Raw genomic sequence first — 16,169 nt, forward strand, 5'->3', positions numbered from 1 at the left:
TTGTATCAGTGTATAGGTATATTTCCCTTAAAGACTACATCTCCATATTTTGGATACATTCTTACATTTAATACTACTCCATTGCATTTAAGGACAATAAAAGAAGTAAAAATTCAGGTTAGATGAAACAATTTGGAATATATCACATCTTGAAACCTCTGGCCAGGCCCAGTGGCTCACATGTGTAATCCCAGCACTTTGGGAGGCCAAGGCAGGTGGATCACAAGGTCAAGAGATCGAGACCATCCTGGCCAACATGGTGAAACCCCGTCTCTACTAAAAATACAAAAATTAGCCAGGCGTGGTGGCGTGTGCCTGTAGTCTCAGCTACTCAGGAGGCTGAGGCAGGAGAATCCCTTGAACCCAGGAGGCGGAGGTTGTAGTGAGCCGGGATTGTGCCACTGTACTCCATCCTGGCAACAGAGCGAGACTCCATCTCAAAAAAAAAAAAAAAAGAAAGAAACCTCTGAAAAATATTATATCTTGCCAAGCATGGCTCATGCCTGTAATCTCAACACTTTGGGAGGCTGAGGCAGGAGAATCTCTTGAGGCCAGGAGTTTGAGGACAGTCAGGGAACACAGTGAGACAGTGTCTCTACAAAAATAAAAATTAAACAATTAGCTGGACATGGTGGCATATGCCTGTAGTCTCAGCTTTGGGGAGGCTGAGGTGGAGGATTGCTTGAGCCAGGGAGGTCAAGGCTGCAGTGAGCTGTGATTGCGCTACTGTACTCTAACCTGGGCATCAATCTCAAAAAACAAACAAAACCATTCTATCTTTCAGCGAAAACTTGTCTCCACCTGAGTATGTAGTCCGTTCTTCCTAGAGCAACAATAACAACAAAAAGCTTATCTCTCCTCATAGGGAGAGACCTGTGCCCAAACACCAGTGTGCTGAAAATATGCCCACTCTTTCCTACGCCTCACCATCCATAGATAATGTTCTCCAATGCCAAGAAAACATGAGTCATACACAGTTTTGCAAACTGGTCTTTCAGCAGACATCTGTCCAATTTAAACCACTGAAATTGCAAAAAAAAAAAAAAAAAAAAAAAAAAAAAAAATTGAAGCTTCTTTGGTTTAACCTTTTAGATGGAGCTCCAAATAAGTAATGAGAATATCATGTCTGGGGACAGTCTCACTGACCACTGGTGACATAATCCTTTATGAGACAATATTTACATTTGTCCCTGAAGTTTTCAACTGAAAGTCAGAAAGGGATCCAGAATAAATTATCAAGTGATTAAGATCCATCTGTTTAGTTGAATGAGAGACTTAACGTTTCTATACAACTAAGAAATAGAATGTATTTTATGTCTGGTCTGTATTTTAGGGAATTGGTGTCTTATTTTTAACTAATATCTAGTTATGGGTCCCAACAATACCCAATTGTTGTGATTGGGTATTGTTTTACTATTTTGAAAAATAAATAATTGCATACTTTCTGCTGGAAATAGTGTCTGCTGGAAATAGCTTCTGTCCAGCACCAATCTGCAATCTCGTAGAATTGCACAATGAGTTTCTTCTGAGTTCAGAAAGGGGCTTGGGGGACGTGTGAAGTCACGATGCAGTAGGCTTGCATATCTCTGTCTATGTGTGCATTGTGGGAGGCTAATAAAGTGGTAGGTCCGTTCCTAACAGGGTTTGGCTTTTTTGATATTACACTCTAGTGTCTGAAAACTTTTACTCTTAAGGAGCAGGACTCTGTAACTAACTGACTAAGTGCCTAAGGCCTAAATGTCATTTTGCATACAAGGCTGTCAGCCAAGCCTTCTGCCTCCCAGGAGCCCAGTGCTAGAGTTAATTTACATGCTAGAGTTAATTTACATGCAGCAGTGAGAAAGTCTTCCGAATGTTAAGACTGTCAGCTGCAACTTTCAGAGGAAGAAAAGTATGAGAGATTGAGTCTTAGAAGTAGCCAGCCCAGAGTTTGAGTTTGTTGGAAGAAGCAGTTGCGGAAGAAAAGGGGAAAGAGCACTGAAACAGAGTCTCAACTCTGCCATTTGCTAAGGCCCTATCTCGTCCCTCTTCAACTCTTAGTATTTTCATCTGTAAAACCTGGATACTGGCGGGGCGCAGTGGTTCATGCCTGTAATCCCAGCACTTTGGGAGGCCGAGGCGGGCGGATCATGAGGTCAGGAGATCGAGACAATTTTGGCTAACACTGTGAAAACCCACTAAAAATATAAAAAAATTAGCTTGGTGTGGTGGCGGGCGCCTGTAGTCCCAGCTTCTGGGGAGGCTGAGGCAGGAGAATGGCGTGAACCCGAGAGGTGGAGCTTGCAGTGAGCCGAGATCGCGCCACTGCACTCCAGCCTGGGTGACAGAGCAAGACACCATCTCAAAAACAAAACCAAACCTGGATATTAATGCCTTTCTAGCATATCCTACTGGCTGTAGTACCCATCTAATAAATAATGAACATAAAAGTTCTTTTAAAAATGCAAGCCACTGTATAAATGTGAAGTATTGTAGTGGCACACGCTTGTAATCTCAACTACTCAGGAGGCTGAGGCAGGAGAATCAGTTGAACCTGGGAGGCAGAGGTTGCAGTGAGCCGAGGTCGTGCCACTACCCTCCAGCCTGGGGGACAGAGTGAGACTCCATCTCAAAAAAAAAAGACTGTGGATGTTATCTTGAGATGGGGAATAATCAAAAACTTTTTAATGGGGGATGAGAGTTGGGATAAGCAACATGGTTAAACTTCTAGAACGGAAAATATGACTGCAATAGATAGGGATAGATTGAGGGGGCAGGATGGAAACTAGGGAAGTCTGAGGACATGGAGGTTGGGAGACACTGTTTTTCAATCTAAACCTAAGGCTGGCCAGGTGCGATGGCTCACACCTGTAATCCCAGCACTTTGGGACACCAAGACAGGAGAATTGCTTGACCCTAGGAATTCGAGAACAGCCTAGACAACATGAAAAGACCTCGTCTCTGCAAAAAAATTTTAAAAAGTTAGCCGGGTGTGGTGGTACATGCCTGTCATCCTGGCTACTCAGGAGGCTGTTGTGGGAGGATCACTTGAGCCCAGGATGTCGAGTCTGCGGTGAGCCATGACTGCACGACTGCACTCCAGTGTGGGTGACAGCGTGAGACCCTGTCTCCAAAAAACAAAAACAAAAACACCCCTAAGTTTACAGTGATCAGTCCTACTTGGCAAGCTGTTCACTCTTATTTCTGTGTACTAAATATGCCTGCCATATGGCGAGAATGCAGCCAAGCCAAGGAGACGGAAGGTGCAGATTTTAAATCTACTGGAGTCAAACAAATAAGTAATAAGGGGGTAAGAACTACAGATCCTCACACACAGTAGGGCAGCCTTCTTCTAGGCTCCAAAGCTAAATGGGATAGGGGTTCCTTTCAAAATTTTTCTTTGGAGAATTACATTTGAATTATGTCATCTGGAAGTGAACCTTGAATGTGGAAGAAAGTTTGGTAACCTTCCAAGAAAGTCACTTAAAAAAATAATGGCTAACCCTTTTTTTGTTTGTTTTTGAGATGGAGTCTCGCTCTGTCGCTCAGGCTGGAGTGCAGTGGTGCGATCTTGGCTCACTGCAAGCTCTGCCTCCCGGGTTCACGCCATTCTCCTGCCTCAGCCTCCCGAGTAGCTGGGACTACAGGCGCGTGTCACCATGACTGGCTAATTTCTTTGTATTTTTTTAGTAGAGACGGGGTTTCACTGTGTTAGCCAGGATAGTCTCAATCTCCTGACCTCGTGATCTGCCCACCTAGCCCTCCCAAAGCGCTGGGATTACAGGCATGAGCCACCACGCCTGGCCGGTTAACTCTTTAAATGCTACTTTTTACCTAGCTGGTCTTTCTCCTAACCTTTTAAAAGTCAAACCAGGCCGGGCGTGGTGGCTCAAGCCTGTAATCCCAGCACTTTGGGAGGCCGAGACGGGTGGATCACGAGGTCACAAGATCAAGACCATCCTAGCTAACATGGTGAAACCCCGTCTCTACTAAAAAAAAAATACAAAAAAAAAAAACTAGCCGGGCGAGGTGGCGGGCGCCTGTAGTCCCAGCTACTCCGGAGGCTGAGGCAGGAGAATGGCGAGAACCCGGGAGGCGGAGCTTGCAGTGAGCTGAGATCCGGCCACTGCACTCCAGCCTGGGCGGCAGAGCGAGACTTCGTCTCAAAAAAAAAAAATAAAAATAAAAATAAAATTAAAAAATAAAAATAAAAGTCAAACCAGGCACAGTGGCTCTAGCCAGGAGCGGCTCTAGCCAAGAGTGGCTCATGCTTATAATCCCAACAAGTTGGGAGACTAAGGCAGGAGGATCACTTGAAGCCAAAAGTTCGAGACCAGCCTGTAGAGATGGTGAAACCCCATCTCTACAAAAAATTAGCTGGGCATGGTGGCACGTGCCTGTAATCCCACTTAGGAGGCTGAGGCAGGAGAATTGCTTGAACCCGGGAGACAGAGGTTGCAGTGAGCTGAGGTGGTGCCACTGCACTCCAGCCTGGGCGACAGAGCTCAACTCTGTCTCAAAAAAAAAAAAAAAAAAAAAAAATGGCCAGGCTTGGTGGCTCACACCTGCAATCTCAGCACTTTGGGAGGTTGAGGCGGGCAGATCACCTGAGGTTGGGAGTTCGAGACCAGCCTGACCAACACGGAGAAAACCCATCTCTACTAAAAATACAAAATTAGTTTGTCGTGGTGGTGGGCGTCTGTAATTCCAGCTGCTTGGGAGGCTGAGGCAGGAGAATCGCTTGAATCCGGGAAGCGGAAGTTGTGGTGAGCTGAGGTCACGCCATTGTACTCCAATCTGAGCAACAAGAGCGAAACTCTGTCTTAAAAAAAAAAAAAAAAAAAGCCGGGCGCGGTGGCTCAAGCCTGTAATCCCAGCACTTTGGGAGGCCGAGACGGGCGGATCACGAGGTCAGGAGATCGAGACCATCCTGGCCGACACGGTGAAACCCCGTCTCTACTAAAAAATACAGAAAACTAGCCGGGCGAGGTGGCGGGCGCCTGTAGTCCCAGCTACTTGGGAGGCTGAGGCAGGAGAATGGCGTGAACCCGGGAGGCGGAGCTTGCAGTGAGCTGAGATCCGGCCACTACACTCCAGCCTGGGCGGCAGAGCGAGACTCCGTCTCAAAAAAAACAAAAAACAAAAAACAAAAAACAAAACAAACAAACAAACAAAAAAAAAAATGGCCGGGCGCGGTGGCTCAAGCCTGTAATCCCAGCACTTCGGGAGGCCGAGACGGGCGGATCACGAGGTCAGGAGATCGAGACCATCCTGGCTAACACGGTGAAACCCCGTCTCTACTAAAGAATACAAAAAAATTAGCCGGGCGTGGTGGCGGGCGCCTGTAGTCCCAGCTACTCGGAAGGCTGAGGCAGGAGAATGGCGTGAACCCGGGAAGCGGAGCTTGCAGTGAGCTGAGATCCGGCCACTGCACTCCAGCCTGGGCCACAGAGCGAGACTTCATCTCAAAAAAACAACCAAAAAAAAGGTGCTGCAGGCTTGAAAGAGAAAATTAGACTTAAACAGTTAAAACAAACCTAGTGCAGTAGCTCACACCTGTTATCCCAACACTTTGGGAGTCCGAGGCAGGTGTATCGCTTAAGGTTAGGAGTTTGAGACCAGCAATAGCCAACATGGTGAAACCTCATCACTACTAAAAATACAAAAATTAGCCAGGCATGATGGCGGGCGCTTGTAATCCCAGCAACCTGGGAGGCTGAAGTAGGAGAATCATTTGAACCTAGGAGGTGGAGGTTTCAGTGAGCTGAGATCAGGCCACTGCACTCCAACCTGGGCAACAGAGCGAGACTCCATCTAAAAAAAAACCCCAAAACACCAAAAACACCAAAAAAAAAAAAAAAAAAGTTAAAACAAAATGGTAATATGGAGATCTGTACTGCTAGCCCAAGTGGGTCCGAGGCCATTCTCCCCTACCTCTCTGCCATTCCTTTTCCGTTAGATATTAATGGTATAAAGGCTTCATGTATTTTTTTTTAACAAAACAGGGCAGATAATTTTATAATATATATAATGCATATTAGTAGACTAACAGAAGCAGTGTTAACTATTCCAAGATATGATTTCTGTTTGTGAAGGAAAAGTAACTGCAGCCCTAGGAGAGGGGTCAACATCTCTGACGACTGACTTCGGTGGGTGGCGGGTTTCTCAGGTCCAACCCTGCATCCACTAACTCTGTACCTTCTTAACTCTTTCATTGTCTGGGTTTATGTCTAAGCTTGTTCCAGGTATCCAGAATGCCCACAAGAATACCACAGGTTCTGGAAGAGGAAGGGGATGGCAGATGTTAACCTATTTCTACGGAGACTTACATAGGGCTAATGGAAACGACATCACACTTAGCTATTCCCTTGCTCGTGGGAATACTGGATTTTTAAACTCTTTTTTGCTATATAAGTTCATTATTCATGTTATCATTGAATATTCCACTTTAGTTCACTATATTTTTGAACTTTTTTTTTTTTTTTTTTTTTTTTTTTTTTTTTTTTGAGATGGAGTCTCGCTGTGTCTCCCAGGCTGGAGTGCAGTGGCGTGATCTCGGCTCACTGCAAGCTCCGCCTCCCGGGTTCACGCCATTCTCCGGCCTCAGCCTCCCAAGTAGCTGAGACTACAGGCGCCCGCCACCACGCCCGGCTAGTTTTTTTTGTATTTTTAGTAGAGACGGGGTTTCACCATGTTAGCCAGGATAGTCTCGATCTCCTGACCTCGTGATCCACCCGCCTCGGCCTCCCAAAGTGCTGGGATTACAGGCTTGAGCCACCGCGCCCGGCCTATTTTTGAACATTTTTACCCTCACCAAATTATTACTTTTAAATAGTATTACATGATTTTGAATACTGAGTATTTCAGGAAGTCTAAAAGCTTGATTGGACTGATAGATATCCACTTCAGCCCTCATATCAGAATGCTCAAATATTTTTACAACCAGAAAATAAATCTGTTTGAGTTCACTGAACAATGTTATCAAATGAGGGCCTCATCAAGTCAGCATCCTCTTCTGCTACTATCTTTTCCCCTCTTAAACACCAGCTCTGGCCCAGAATCACTGCTAGCTCTTCCTCAAAACTCTCAAGTGACCAGAATTTGCCTTCAGCTTTGAGGGAAATACTTAAGCTGAGTGTTTCCAAAACTATCTTCAAAATGGTGGCATTAATCAAATACATACCTTCTCTCGTGACTCTTTACCTGTTTTTACACTGGATGGTTTGTTTAAAACTAAACAGTCCCACCTCTCTACATTGTCATTTCCTGCTGATAGAGAATACATTGGTTTACGTTACATTTCCTCTTTCGTGGTTGTGCAACGACTTCAACTAACTATGAACAACTTTAATGCATTGGCAAAGATAGAATGGCTTACTTCCTTTCTCTAATGGTTAACTGTTCCTTGACAGAATTAGTCATTCTCTTATTGTATTGTCCTAGCACTTAGATTTCATATCTGATGCATTTGCCAAATTATCATTACATATTAACTTCCACTAGTCCTTAAGGAGGAGTTCGATGTTTCTTCCTGTTATGTATGTGCTGTGTAGTCCCGCCTGGCTTGGCATTTAGTGGATACTCAATGTTTGTTAACGTGAATGAATCTTGAGGGTTCCTTGATTATTATAATCAGGTAGATACTGGTAGCTTTTTCAGATGGTCAAAACCAATTAGTTTTCTTTTTATCTTTTTTTTTTTTTTTTCTTAGAGATAGGGTCTTACTCTGTCCTGGCCTCAAGCAGTTCTCCCACCTTAGCCTTCCAAAGTGTTGGGATGACAGGCCTGAGCCACCACACCCAGCCTGAAACTAGTTTTTTGTCTGCACAATGCATTTTTTTTTTTTTTTTTTTACTGATTTCATAGAAAAACAGCAAAGTCCATGTAATTGATAATTACCAGAATAGGGAGTCCTCTTTAAAAATATGTCTGATTTAGGAGTATTATAAGTTTGCTTTCTTCATTATTTTACAATTCTAACAGTTTTTCCTTAGATTCTTTCCTTTTAAGATGCAACATAACCTGAATACTAGAAGGGTTCTTTTCCCCCACCCTAGTTGCTTTAGCTGATGAATCACAGAAATCAGAGAAGGGGAAGACCAGTGAAGTCATCTGATTCATCTCCAAATCAGGGAGTGGAGCATTGGAATTTGGTGAAGACCAATCTCTCATTTTAAGAGAAAAGAGTTTTCTTTTGTTTTTTTTTTTGTTGTTGTTTGTTTTCCAGCTTGAGCTGATTAGAGCAGCTTACCCATCTGTTTGCCTTTTGCTTCTAACACAATTCTGAGACCCACCCTTTTAGAAAGCAATCAGGTCTTCTTACCAACAGCCCCAGGAAAACCAGATGCCAAAGTACTGAGTAGTTGAACTAAAATTATACTACCTGAGTAATAAAGTTGATTTATGAATATCTTAGTGATTGTTTTAACTGAGTCTTACAGAATTTCAGACTGTTTCAGCAGGGTCTTACAAATATAAGAGCTAGCAAGTAACTTACAGATGATCTGGGCCAAAATATTTTGTTCTCCAGATGCTAAGAAACTAAAATTTATGTATGTATGTATTTTTATATTAACTGGCTCAGAAGGCAAAAACCAAAATTTAGATGTGAAAAAAATTGTCATTATGCTGCAGTCAGGAGTATAAACCTGTCCCTTCACTTTTCTCTCTATCACAATGTCACAGTATCCTCCCTCACAATGTTCTCTTCCACTGTCTTCTTCCTTTCTTCCTCCTTTTCCTTCCTATTCTTCTCTTTTTTGCATTGCTTGAGGAAATGGCAGAGATGATTTAGTATCCATGCCAGCGATACATTCCAACCTCACCCAATCCCCCAGCGTCACGATCACAGAGGTAGTGGATGCCACCTCAGCCCCAGCTGCAGCCTGTCCCCTCCCTCCTTGCTTCCCTCCTACTTGCATTTGTGTTCTTCCAGCCACAGAGCTTAGCTTCCTCCTCTGTTTAAATTCTGCTCTTGTATTTCAGACTTTTTAACAGATCATAGTGCCATTGGCTTCTCCCTTGGTATCTAGCTTAGCTCTACTCCAACTTCTGAGCATGTTCTCCCAAAGCATCCCTGTACCAGCTCTGGCCTCTTGGGTTACAAAACTGGGTTCCATTCTGCTTGCTGCTTGCCAACACTCCCTGAAGAGTGGGGAGGAATATTTGCAGCCTATTGCTAGTGACAGAGTAAGCATGTCCCTAGTGCATATACCCATATTTAGCTACCTAAGTATGTTATCACAGGTTCACTTTATTAGAAAACTAAGTTCCTTTGCAACATACCGAAATTTAACAGTTGCCTGTTGTTATAATTATCTTAATGATATTTGACACAGCTTTATTTTACTTTAAAGTGATATTTCCCAATTGCAGCTACATGTTTAAATAATCTAGAAGCTTAATACATGCTGATGTCCCGCAATCCAAAGAGTCTGAATGGAAGCAACAACTTTATATGCATGTATGCAATTCCACAGGGATACCCCTCTTAATTTGAACAAACAAGGAATTCAGAGAAAGAAGGCCAATCATATTTGGTAAAAATGATCTATTGATCTACTTGTAAAGAGGTTTTATTATTAATAGTTTTATTATTCAAAGTACTTCCATTTAGAAATCCTATTGGGCCTCTTCAGTGAACAGATAAATCTTGTCTCTGTTTAGCAATATCCACGTGCATGTATATGATTAATCTGCTTAAATTATTACATTTGCATATTAAGGATCAAGTTTTTGAGCTAAAAGAGAATTTGATAATTTTTTAGTCAAAGACCCTTATTTTCCAGGTGAGGAATAGGACAAGAGAGCTTAAGTGACATGTCCAACTACACCCAATTTATATAGGAGCTAGGACCGGAGCTCACGCTTCCTGCGTTCTATGATGATTATCAGAGTATCCAGTAACAGAGTCCACTCCAACAACCTCAGGTCTCTTAACATGGAGACCATGTTATGAGCCCCAAGCTGGGGTTACAAAGATGAACCAGGAGCTCCTAGTTCGATGGTGCAACCTGAAACATAAACAGTCATGGTACCAAAAGATAAAGGATGTAATACAAACAATACAAAGATTGTATGAAAAAAGAAATGTGCTCTACCCTTCCCATAAACTTCGTGCTACAAGTTATCTTATTTAATATATTAACTTGCTTAGCAAGCTTTTTTCTTTTCTTTTTTTTTTTTTTTTTTTTTGAGACGGAGTCTCGCTCTGTCGCCCAGGCTGGAGTGCAATGGCCGGATCTCAGCTCACTGCAAGCTCCGCCTCCCGGGTTCACGCCATTCTCCTGCCTCAGCCTCCCGAGTAGCTGGGACTACAGGCGCCCGCCACCTCGCCCGGCTAGTTTTTTGTATTTTTTTAAGTAGAGACGAGGTTTCACCGGGTTAGCCAGGATGGTCTCGATCTCCTGACCTCGTGATCCACCCGTCTCGGCCTCCCAAAGTGCTGGGATTACAGGCTTGAGCCACCGCGCCCGGCCAGCAAGCTTTTTTCTTTATGCATTGTATGAAACATATAAGCATTGGCTCTGCCTAAGTTGTATTCTCATAGATTATAACTAGAAGAAACAAAATCACATGAGATTTTACAATATTGAGTGTTATCTTTGTCAGCAGAGAGTGCTGTGATGTCCAGCTTTTCCTCTATTTATAGATTTTGAAATTATCGTTTTCTTAAATATACATGAAAGATACCATCAAAAAGATTCAAGTTTTCCCCAAAACCTGGCATGGGCTGTCGTAATTTTTTTTTTTTTTTTTTTTTTTTTTTTTTTTTTTTTTGAGACGGAGTCTCGCTCTGTCACCCAGGCTGGAGTGCAGTGGCCGGATCTCAGCTCACTGCAAGCTCCGCCTCCCGGGTTCACGCCATTCTCCTGCCTCAGCCTCCGGAGTAGCTGGGACTACAGGCGCCCACCACCTCACCCGGCTAGTTTTTTTGTATTTTTTAGTAGAGACGGGGTTTCACCGTGTTAGCCAGGATGGTCTCGATCTCCTGACCTCGTGATCCGCCCGTCTCGACCTCCCAAAGTGCTGGGATTACAGGCTTGAGCCACCGCGCCCGGCCGTGTCATAATCTTAAGTGTAAGAAGGCAGCCCTTCTTTTCACTAGTTATATGTTTTTGTGTTGGTTTTTTTTCAACTCTTTTTAAAACTGTAGAAGGTGTCTGTATTGTTTACAAAAATCAAATAATGCAAACAAGCATATGTAGTAAAGGTGAATATTCTCCTGAACAAATACTTTTCCCAAAGCTAACCAATACCACTGTGGTGTACATACTTCCATATATTTTCATATGTGTTTACGTGAACCTACCTATGCAGACATATATGAATATACACATAATGTGTGAATACACATAAATATTAACATAAATAGAATCAATTTAGTCATATTATTCTGTTTGACTTTTTTTTTTTACTATAAGTTTATTTATTTATTTATTTATTTATTTATTTTTATTTATTTATTTATTTTTTTTGAGACGGAGTCTCGCTCTGTCGCCCAGACTGGAGTGCAGTGGTGCGATCTCCACTCACTGCAAGCTCCGCCTTCCCGGGTTCCCGCCATTCTCCTGCCTCAGCCTCCCGAGTAGCTGGGACTACAGGCGCCCGCCACCGCGCCCGGCTAATTTTTGTATTTTTAGTAGAGACGGGGTTTCACCGTGTTAGTCAGGATGGTCTCGATCTCCTGACCTCGTGATCCGCCCGTCTCGGCCTCCCAAAGTGCTGGGATTACAGGCGTGAGCCACCGCGCCCGGCCTGACTATAAGTTTATTCAATGCAAAATAATCCTCTCCAATTTTACTGAGGTGGCTGACCATGTCCACGACCAAATCTGCCTCTAAAATGGAATTTGGTTGCTGACCTAGTCCCAGCCTCGGCTTTCTTGTTTAGATGTGAAAAAAATTCAGCAGGCACAGCAATCCACCTGTAGGTATCTCTGTCGGCTTCCCCTCTTGTGAGTCTTGCAGGTCGCTCACCCTCCAGACCTTTAGGCTGAGGCCTGCCAGTCTCTGGACGGCTGCGGCGTAGAGTGGCAGGCACAGTCTCCGGGGGTAGATGAAGGTAATCACGAGCCGGGTGCGGTGGCTCACGCCTGTAATCCCAGCACTTTGGGAGGCCGAGGCGGGCGGATCACAAGGTCAGGAGATCGAGACCACGGTGAAACCCCGTCTCTACTAAAAATACAAAAAATTATCCAGGCGAGGTGGCGGGCGCCTGTAGTCCCAGCTACTCAGGAGGCTGAGGCAGGAGAATGGCGTAAACCCCGGAGGCGGAGCTTGCCGTGAGCCGAGATCGCGCCACTGCACTCCAGCCTGGGCGACAGAGCGAGACTCCGTCTCAAAAAACAAAAAACAAAAAACAAACAAACAAAAAAAACAGAAGGTAATCACGGAGATAGTGGATATCCTCATTGGTAAGGTACCAGTAGAAATGTTTCCAGGCAAACTGTTCCTTCTCGTAGCCTCGGGACTTGAGAGACTGCATGGCCTTCATGACATGAAGGTTGGACAGATTCTTGTCTGCCAGTTTTGGCTGCTTAGGCATGTGGACATCCTTCTTGGCCACCGTGACTCCCTCCTTAAAAAGGAGTTCATGAATGGCAATCCGGTTCCTCTTAGGCATCAACATTTCGGCGACTGTAGGGTCTGGGTCCTGGGCCAGAAAAAAGGGCGACTTTTTTTCTTTTGAGACGGAGTTTTTCCCTCTTGTTGCCCAGGCTGGAGTGCAGTGGTGCAGTCTCGGCTCACCGCACCCTCTGCCTCCGGGGTTCAAGCGATTCTCCTGCCTCAGCCTCCCGAGTAGTTAGGACAGTATTTTTCATGAAGTAAAATATTTCGAGTGAATATGAAAACACACAAAAACATAGCTGCATTTTGAATGTTTTTATCTTTATTGAGTGTCTATCGAATGTATTTTGGGTGTTTTGAATTTTTTAACTTTGAAGACTGTATGTTGGTTAAAAAAATTCAAAGTTAAAAAAATTCAAAACACCAGAATACATTCGATAGACACTTAATAAAGATAAAAACATTCAAAATGCAGCTATGTTTTTGAGTGTTTTCATATTCACACAAAATATTTTATTTCATGAAAATACTGTCCTATTTTGAATAGACTCTGTGGCTAAGAAATACATATTGTATTGCAGAATTAGGGTTTTTTTTTTTTTCTATTGATAACAGACACTTAGCAGCTAAATATTTGTATTTTCTACAAAATTAGATGGAAAAATGCTGCTGGAAGAAACAATAGGGGCTGATAGGGTTTGAAATATTCATTCTTTGACATGCCAATGTATAAATGCAGTAAAATGTGCTGAGTTAAGAATAAGAAACTTACATCTCACATAGCACAAGTATACATATGTAACAAATCTGCACGTTATGCACATGTACCCTAGAACTTAAAGTATAATAAAAAATAAAAATAAATAAATAAATAAATAAATAAAAACAGGATGTCCCTAAGTTTTTCAGAAACTTTTATGGATACAATCTTATACTTGTGCTTATGTCTTCTGATAATAATTGGTTAAAAAAAAAAAGTCCTCAAAGGTAATATTTTGACTTTTTGGAATTTCTAATAAATAAATCATAATTTATTGTGGAAAGAAAAAAAAAGAAACTTACACCTTAGGAAGCATCCCAATATTCCAGTGGGTTAATATAGGAATGATCTGGACAGAGTGGGCATCTGTAGCCAAATCTGTTTTCATAATGTTTTATATATCGTATTGTAACTTAGTATTCCAGCAAGACACAGTTTTACACTTACATTCTGCTTGTTCTTTCATTGAGCACTATATTTTGGAAATCCGTTCATGTCAGGACATACTGATCTACTCCATTCCTTTCAGCAGTTTCATTCCACTGAACAGATACTCTAAAATTAATTTAATTTAGCCTCATTGATGGCCACTTAGGGTGTTTCAATCTTAAAATGCTGATATAAATGTCCTTATGCACATATTGTTATGGTCACGTAGAGCTCTCTCTTCAAGATAGCTTTCTTGAACCAACATCACTGCATCAGAGGGCATGAGTATTTGAAATATTGATAGATATTGACAAACTGCCCTTCCACCAATAATGTATGAAAATTCCCATTTTGCCCATTTTCACCACACCGAATACTATATATTTTAATTTTTGCCAGGTGAGTTTAAGTATGAACAAAGGCAAGGGAATGCGTTTATGGAGAAAAATCTGATGGTAACAGGTACTGGGTAAGATCATGTCAATGCAAAGAGGAAACAACCAAACGCCTGTCCTCAAGAAGCTCTTGCCTAGTTGCTGAGACCAACAAATTAAAAAAATAACAATGTGAGGTGACAACTGCAAGAGGAGAGATTATTTTTAAAATGCCAAGAGAAGTAGCCAAATCGGCCTGAAGGGCTTGGGAAAGCCTTTGCTCTGCAGTAGAAAATAATATTTACTCTGAGGCTTGATGGATGAGGCAAAGTTCACCACTGAGGAAAGCAGGAAAGGGCATTCCAGCAGGAAAACAGGATGGAGGAAGGTACAGAGGCATGAATGAGCCTGGCCTGTCCAGCAGTGGCACATGGAGCGGTGAAGAGTGAAGATGTGGGGGAATGAGGCTGCCCAGGTAGGTCAGAGCCCTGCTGGGAAGTTTCTGGAGAGGGGTCATATAATCAGAATTATGTCTCAGAAAGAGAATTCTGGCTCTCTCACAGAGAATGAACTGAGGCCAAAAACGTCTGTTACAGCTGAGAAAGAGACATCGAATTCGCTGCAGATTTTTCCCTGGAAATGCCTCCAAACAAAATAGACATTGTGGTTTGTCCATACCAAGAGTACTCTGTGTGGTTTGGGCCATGACACGTGAATTCAACAAGGATTTCTTGAGGTCTTACTATGAGTTCAGCAAGGCTAGCTGCTTGCAAAGACTAAAAAAGCCAGTGAAATAACTACGCCTTCTTTCAGCACCTACAATATACCAGACATTCTTTATACATTTTTTAATCTTTTTTTTCTTTTTGCGATGGAGTCTCCCTCTGTCACCAGGCTGGAGTGCTGCGGTGTGATCTTGGCTCACTGCAACCTCTGATTCCCTGATTCAAGCAATTCTCCTGCCTCAGCCTCCTGAGTAGCCGGGATTACAGGCAAGCATCACCACCCCTGGCTAATTTTTGTATTTTTAGTAGAGACAGAGTTTCACCATATTGGCCAGGATGGTCTCGATCTCCTGATCTCGTGATCCACCCACATTGGCCTCCCAAAGTATTGGATTACAGGTGTGAGCCACCGCGCCTGGACTTTAATCTTCACAATAGTCCTCAGTATCACAGATGAGAAAACAGAGGCTTTCAAAGGTTTCACCTGGTCATATATCCTGATATATTTATAATTTGCCATTCATCTGTAAATAAGAGCTTTACACATCCAACCCTATTTGTCCCCCCCCCGCCCCCAGAACGGACTCTTGCTCTGTCGCCCAGGCTGGAGTGCAATGGTGGTGCAATCTTGACTCGCTGCAACCTCCACCTCCCGGGTTCAAGTGATTCTCCTACCTCAGCCTCCCAAGTAGCTGGGATTACAAGTGCCCACCACCATGCCCAGCTGATTTTTTGTATTTGTAGTGGTTTCACCATATTGGCCAGGCTGGTCTCGAACTCCTGACCTCAGGTGATCCACCCGCCTCAACCTCCCAAAGTTCTGGGATTACAGGCGTGAGCCACCACGCTTGGCCTCTCTTCAGTTATTTCTTTGATAAGTTTTCCCCTTCACTTTGCCTGTTCTTTCTTTATAGAATTATTATTTGCTGTTTGCCAGTTACATTTCCCAGATCCTTTTCCTCTTCTGGCCATGTCTTCAAATAGCAATATATGCGTATACTGATTGCATATAACAGGCTCAAGGAAATAATAGCATTATGTTAATGAGTGTCTAAATCATACAATGTAGTGGGCCTGGGGTCATCTTTATCTCACTGAAGGAGCGGTGGTATCTGAGAAATATGATGTAATGGACAACAGAGTAGATTGAAAGTAGAAAAACATATTCTGGCCTCAGCTCTGTTCCTTACTAGTTTAAGGATTATGGTAGAGTGTCTGCCAAGATGGTCGCCAACAATTCCTTCCACCCACTTACTCACATGTCATTCGCTTTATGAAGAGGTGGAGTCTATTTCACTTTCCCTTGCATCTGGGTTATGTGACTTGCTTTGAC

General features: G+C 43.1%; 2 protein-coding genes across 2 annotated transcripts in view; one reads left to right on the top strand and one right to left on the bottom strand.

The window, feature by feature from the left end:
- Nucleotides 1–11,778: 11,778 nt before the first annotated feature.
- On the bottom strand, nt 11,779–12,655 carry LOC105493044 (small ribosomal subunit protein eS10-like). The gene is made up of 2 exons (XM_071099438.1): nt 12,374–12,655; nt 11,779–12,052 (listed from the first exon to the last, which is right to left on the bottom strand). Exons 1-2 carry the CDS (start codon nt 12,607–12,609, stop codon nt 11,779–11,781), a joined length of 510 nt encoding a protein of 169 aa, XP_070955539.1. The 5' UTR covers nt 12,610–12,655.
- A 1,907-nt stretch (nt 12,656–14,562) lies between these two features.
- The window catches only part of LOC105489322 (annexin A2), a 57,693-nt gene continuing 56,086 nt past the window's right edge, over nt 14,563–16,169 (top strand). The window contains exon 1 of the mRNA XM_011754071.2: nt 14,563–14,586. The gene's annotated coding sequence lies outside the window, so the exon portion shown is untranslated. The remainder of the gene's footprint in view (nt 14,587–16,169) is intronic.

Source organism: Macaca nemestrina, chromosome 7, assembly GCF_043159975.1.
Source record: "Macaca nemestrina isolate mMacNem1 chromosome 7, mMacNem.hap1, whole genome shotgun sequence".
NCBI lineage: Eukaryota > Metazoa > Chordata > Mammalia > Primates > Cercopithecidae > Macaca > Macaca nemestrina.

Coding starts and splice junctions, on each gene's coding strand:
- LOC105493044 (XM_071099438.1), bottom strand. CDS start 12,609: ATGTTGATGCCTAAGAGGAACCGGATTGCCATTCATGAACTCCTTTTT. Junction 12,053..12,373: donor AATGAGGATATCCACTATCT/CCGTGATTACCT, acceptor ACCGCACCCGGC/TCGTGATTACCTTCATCTAC.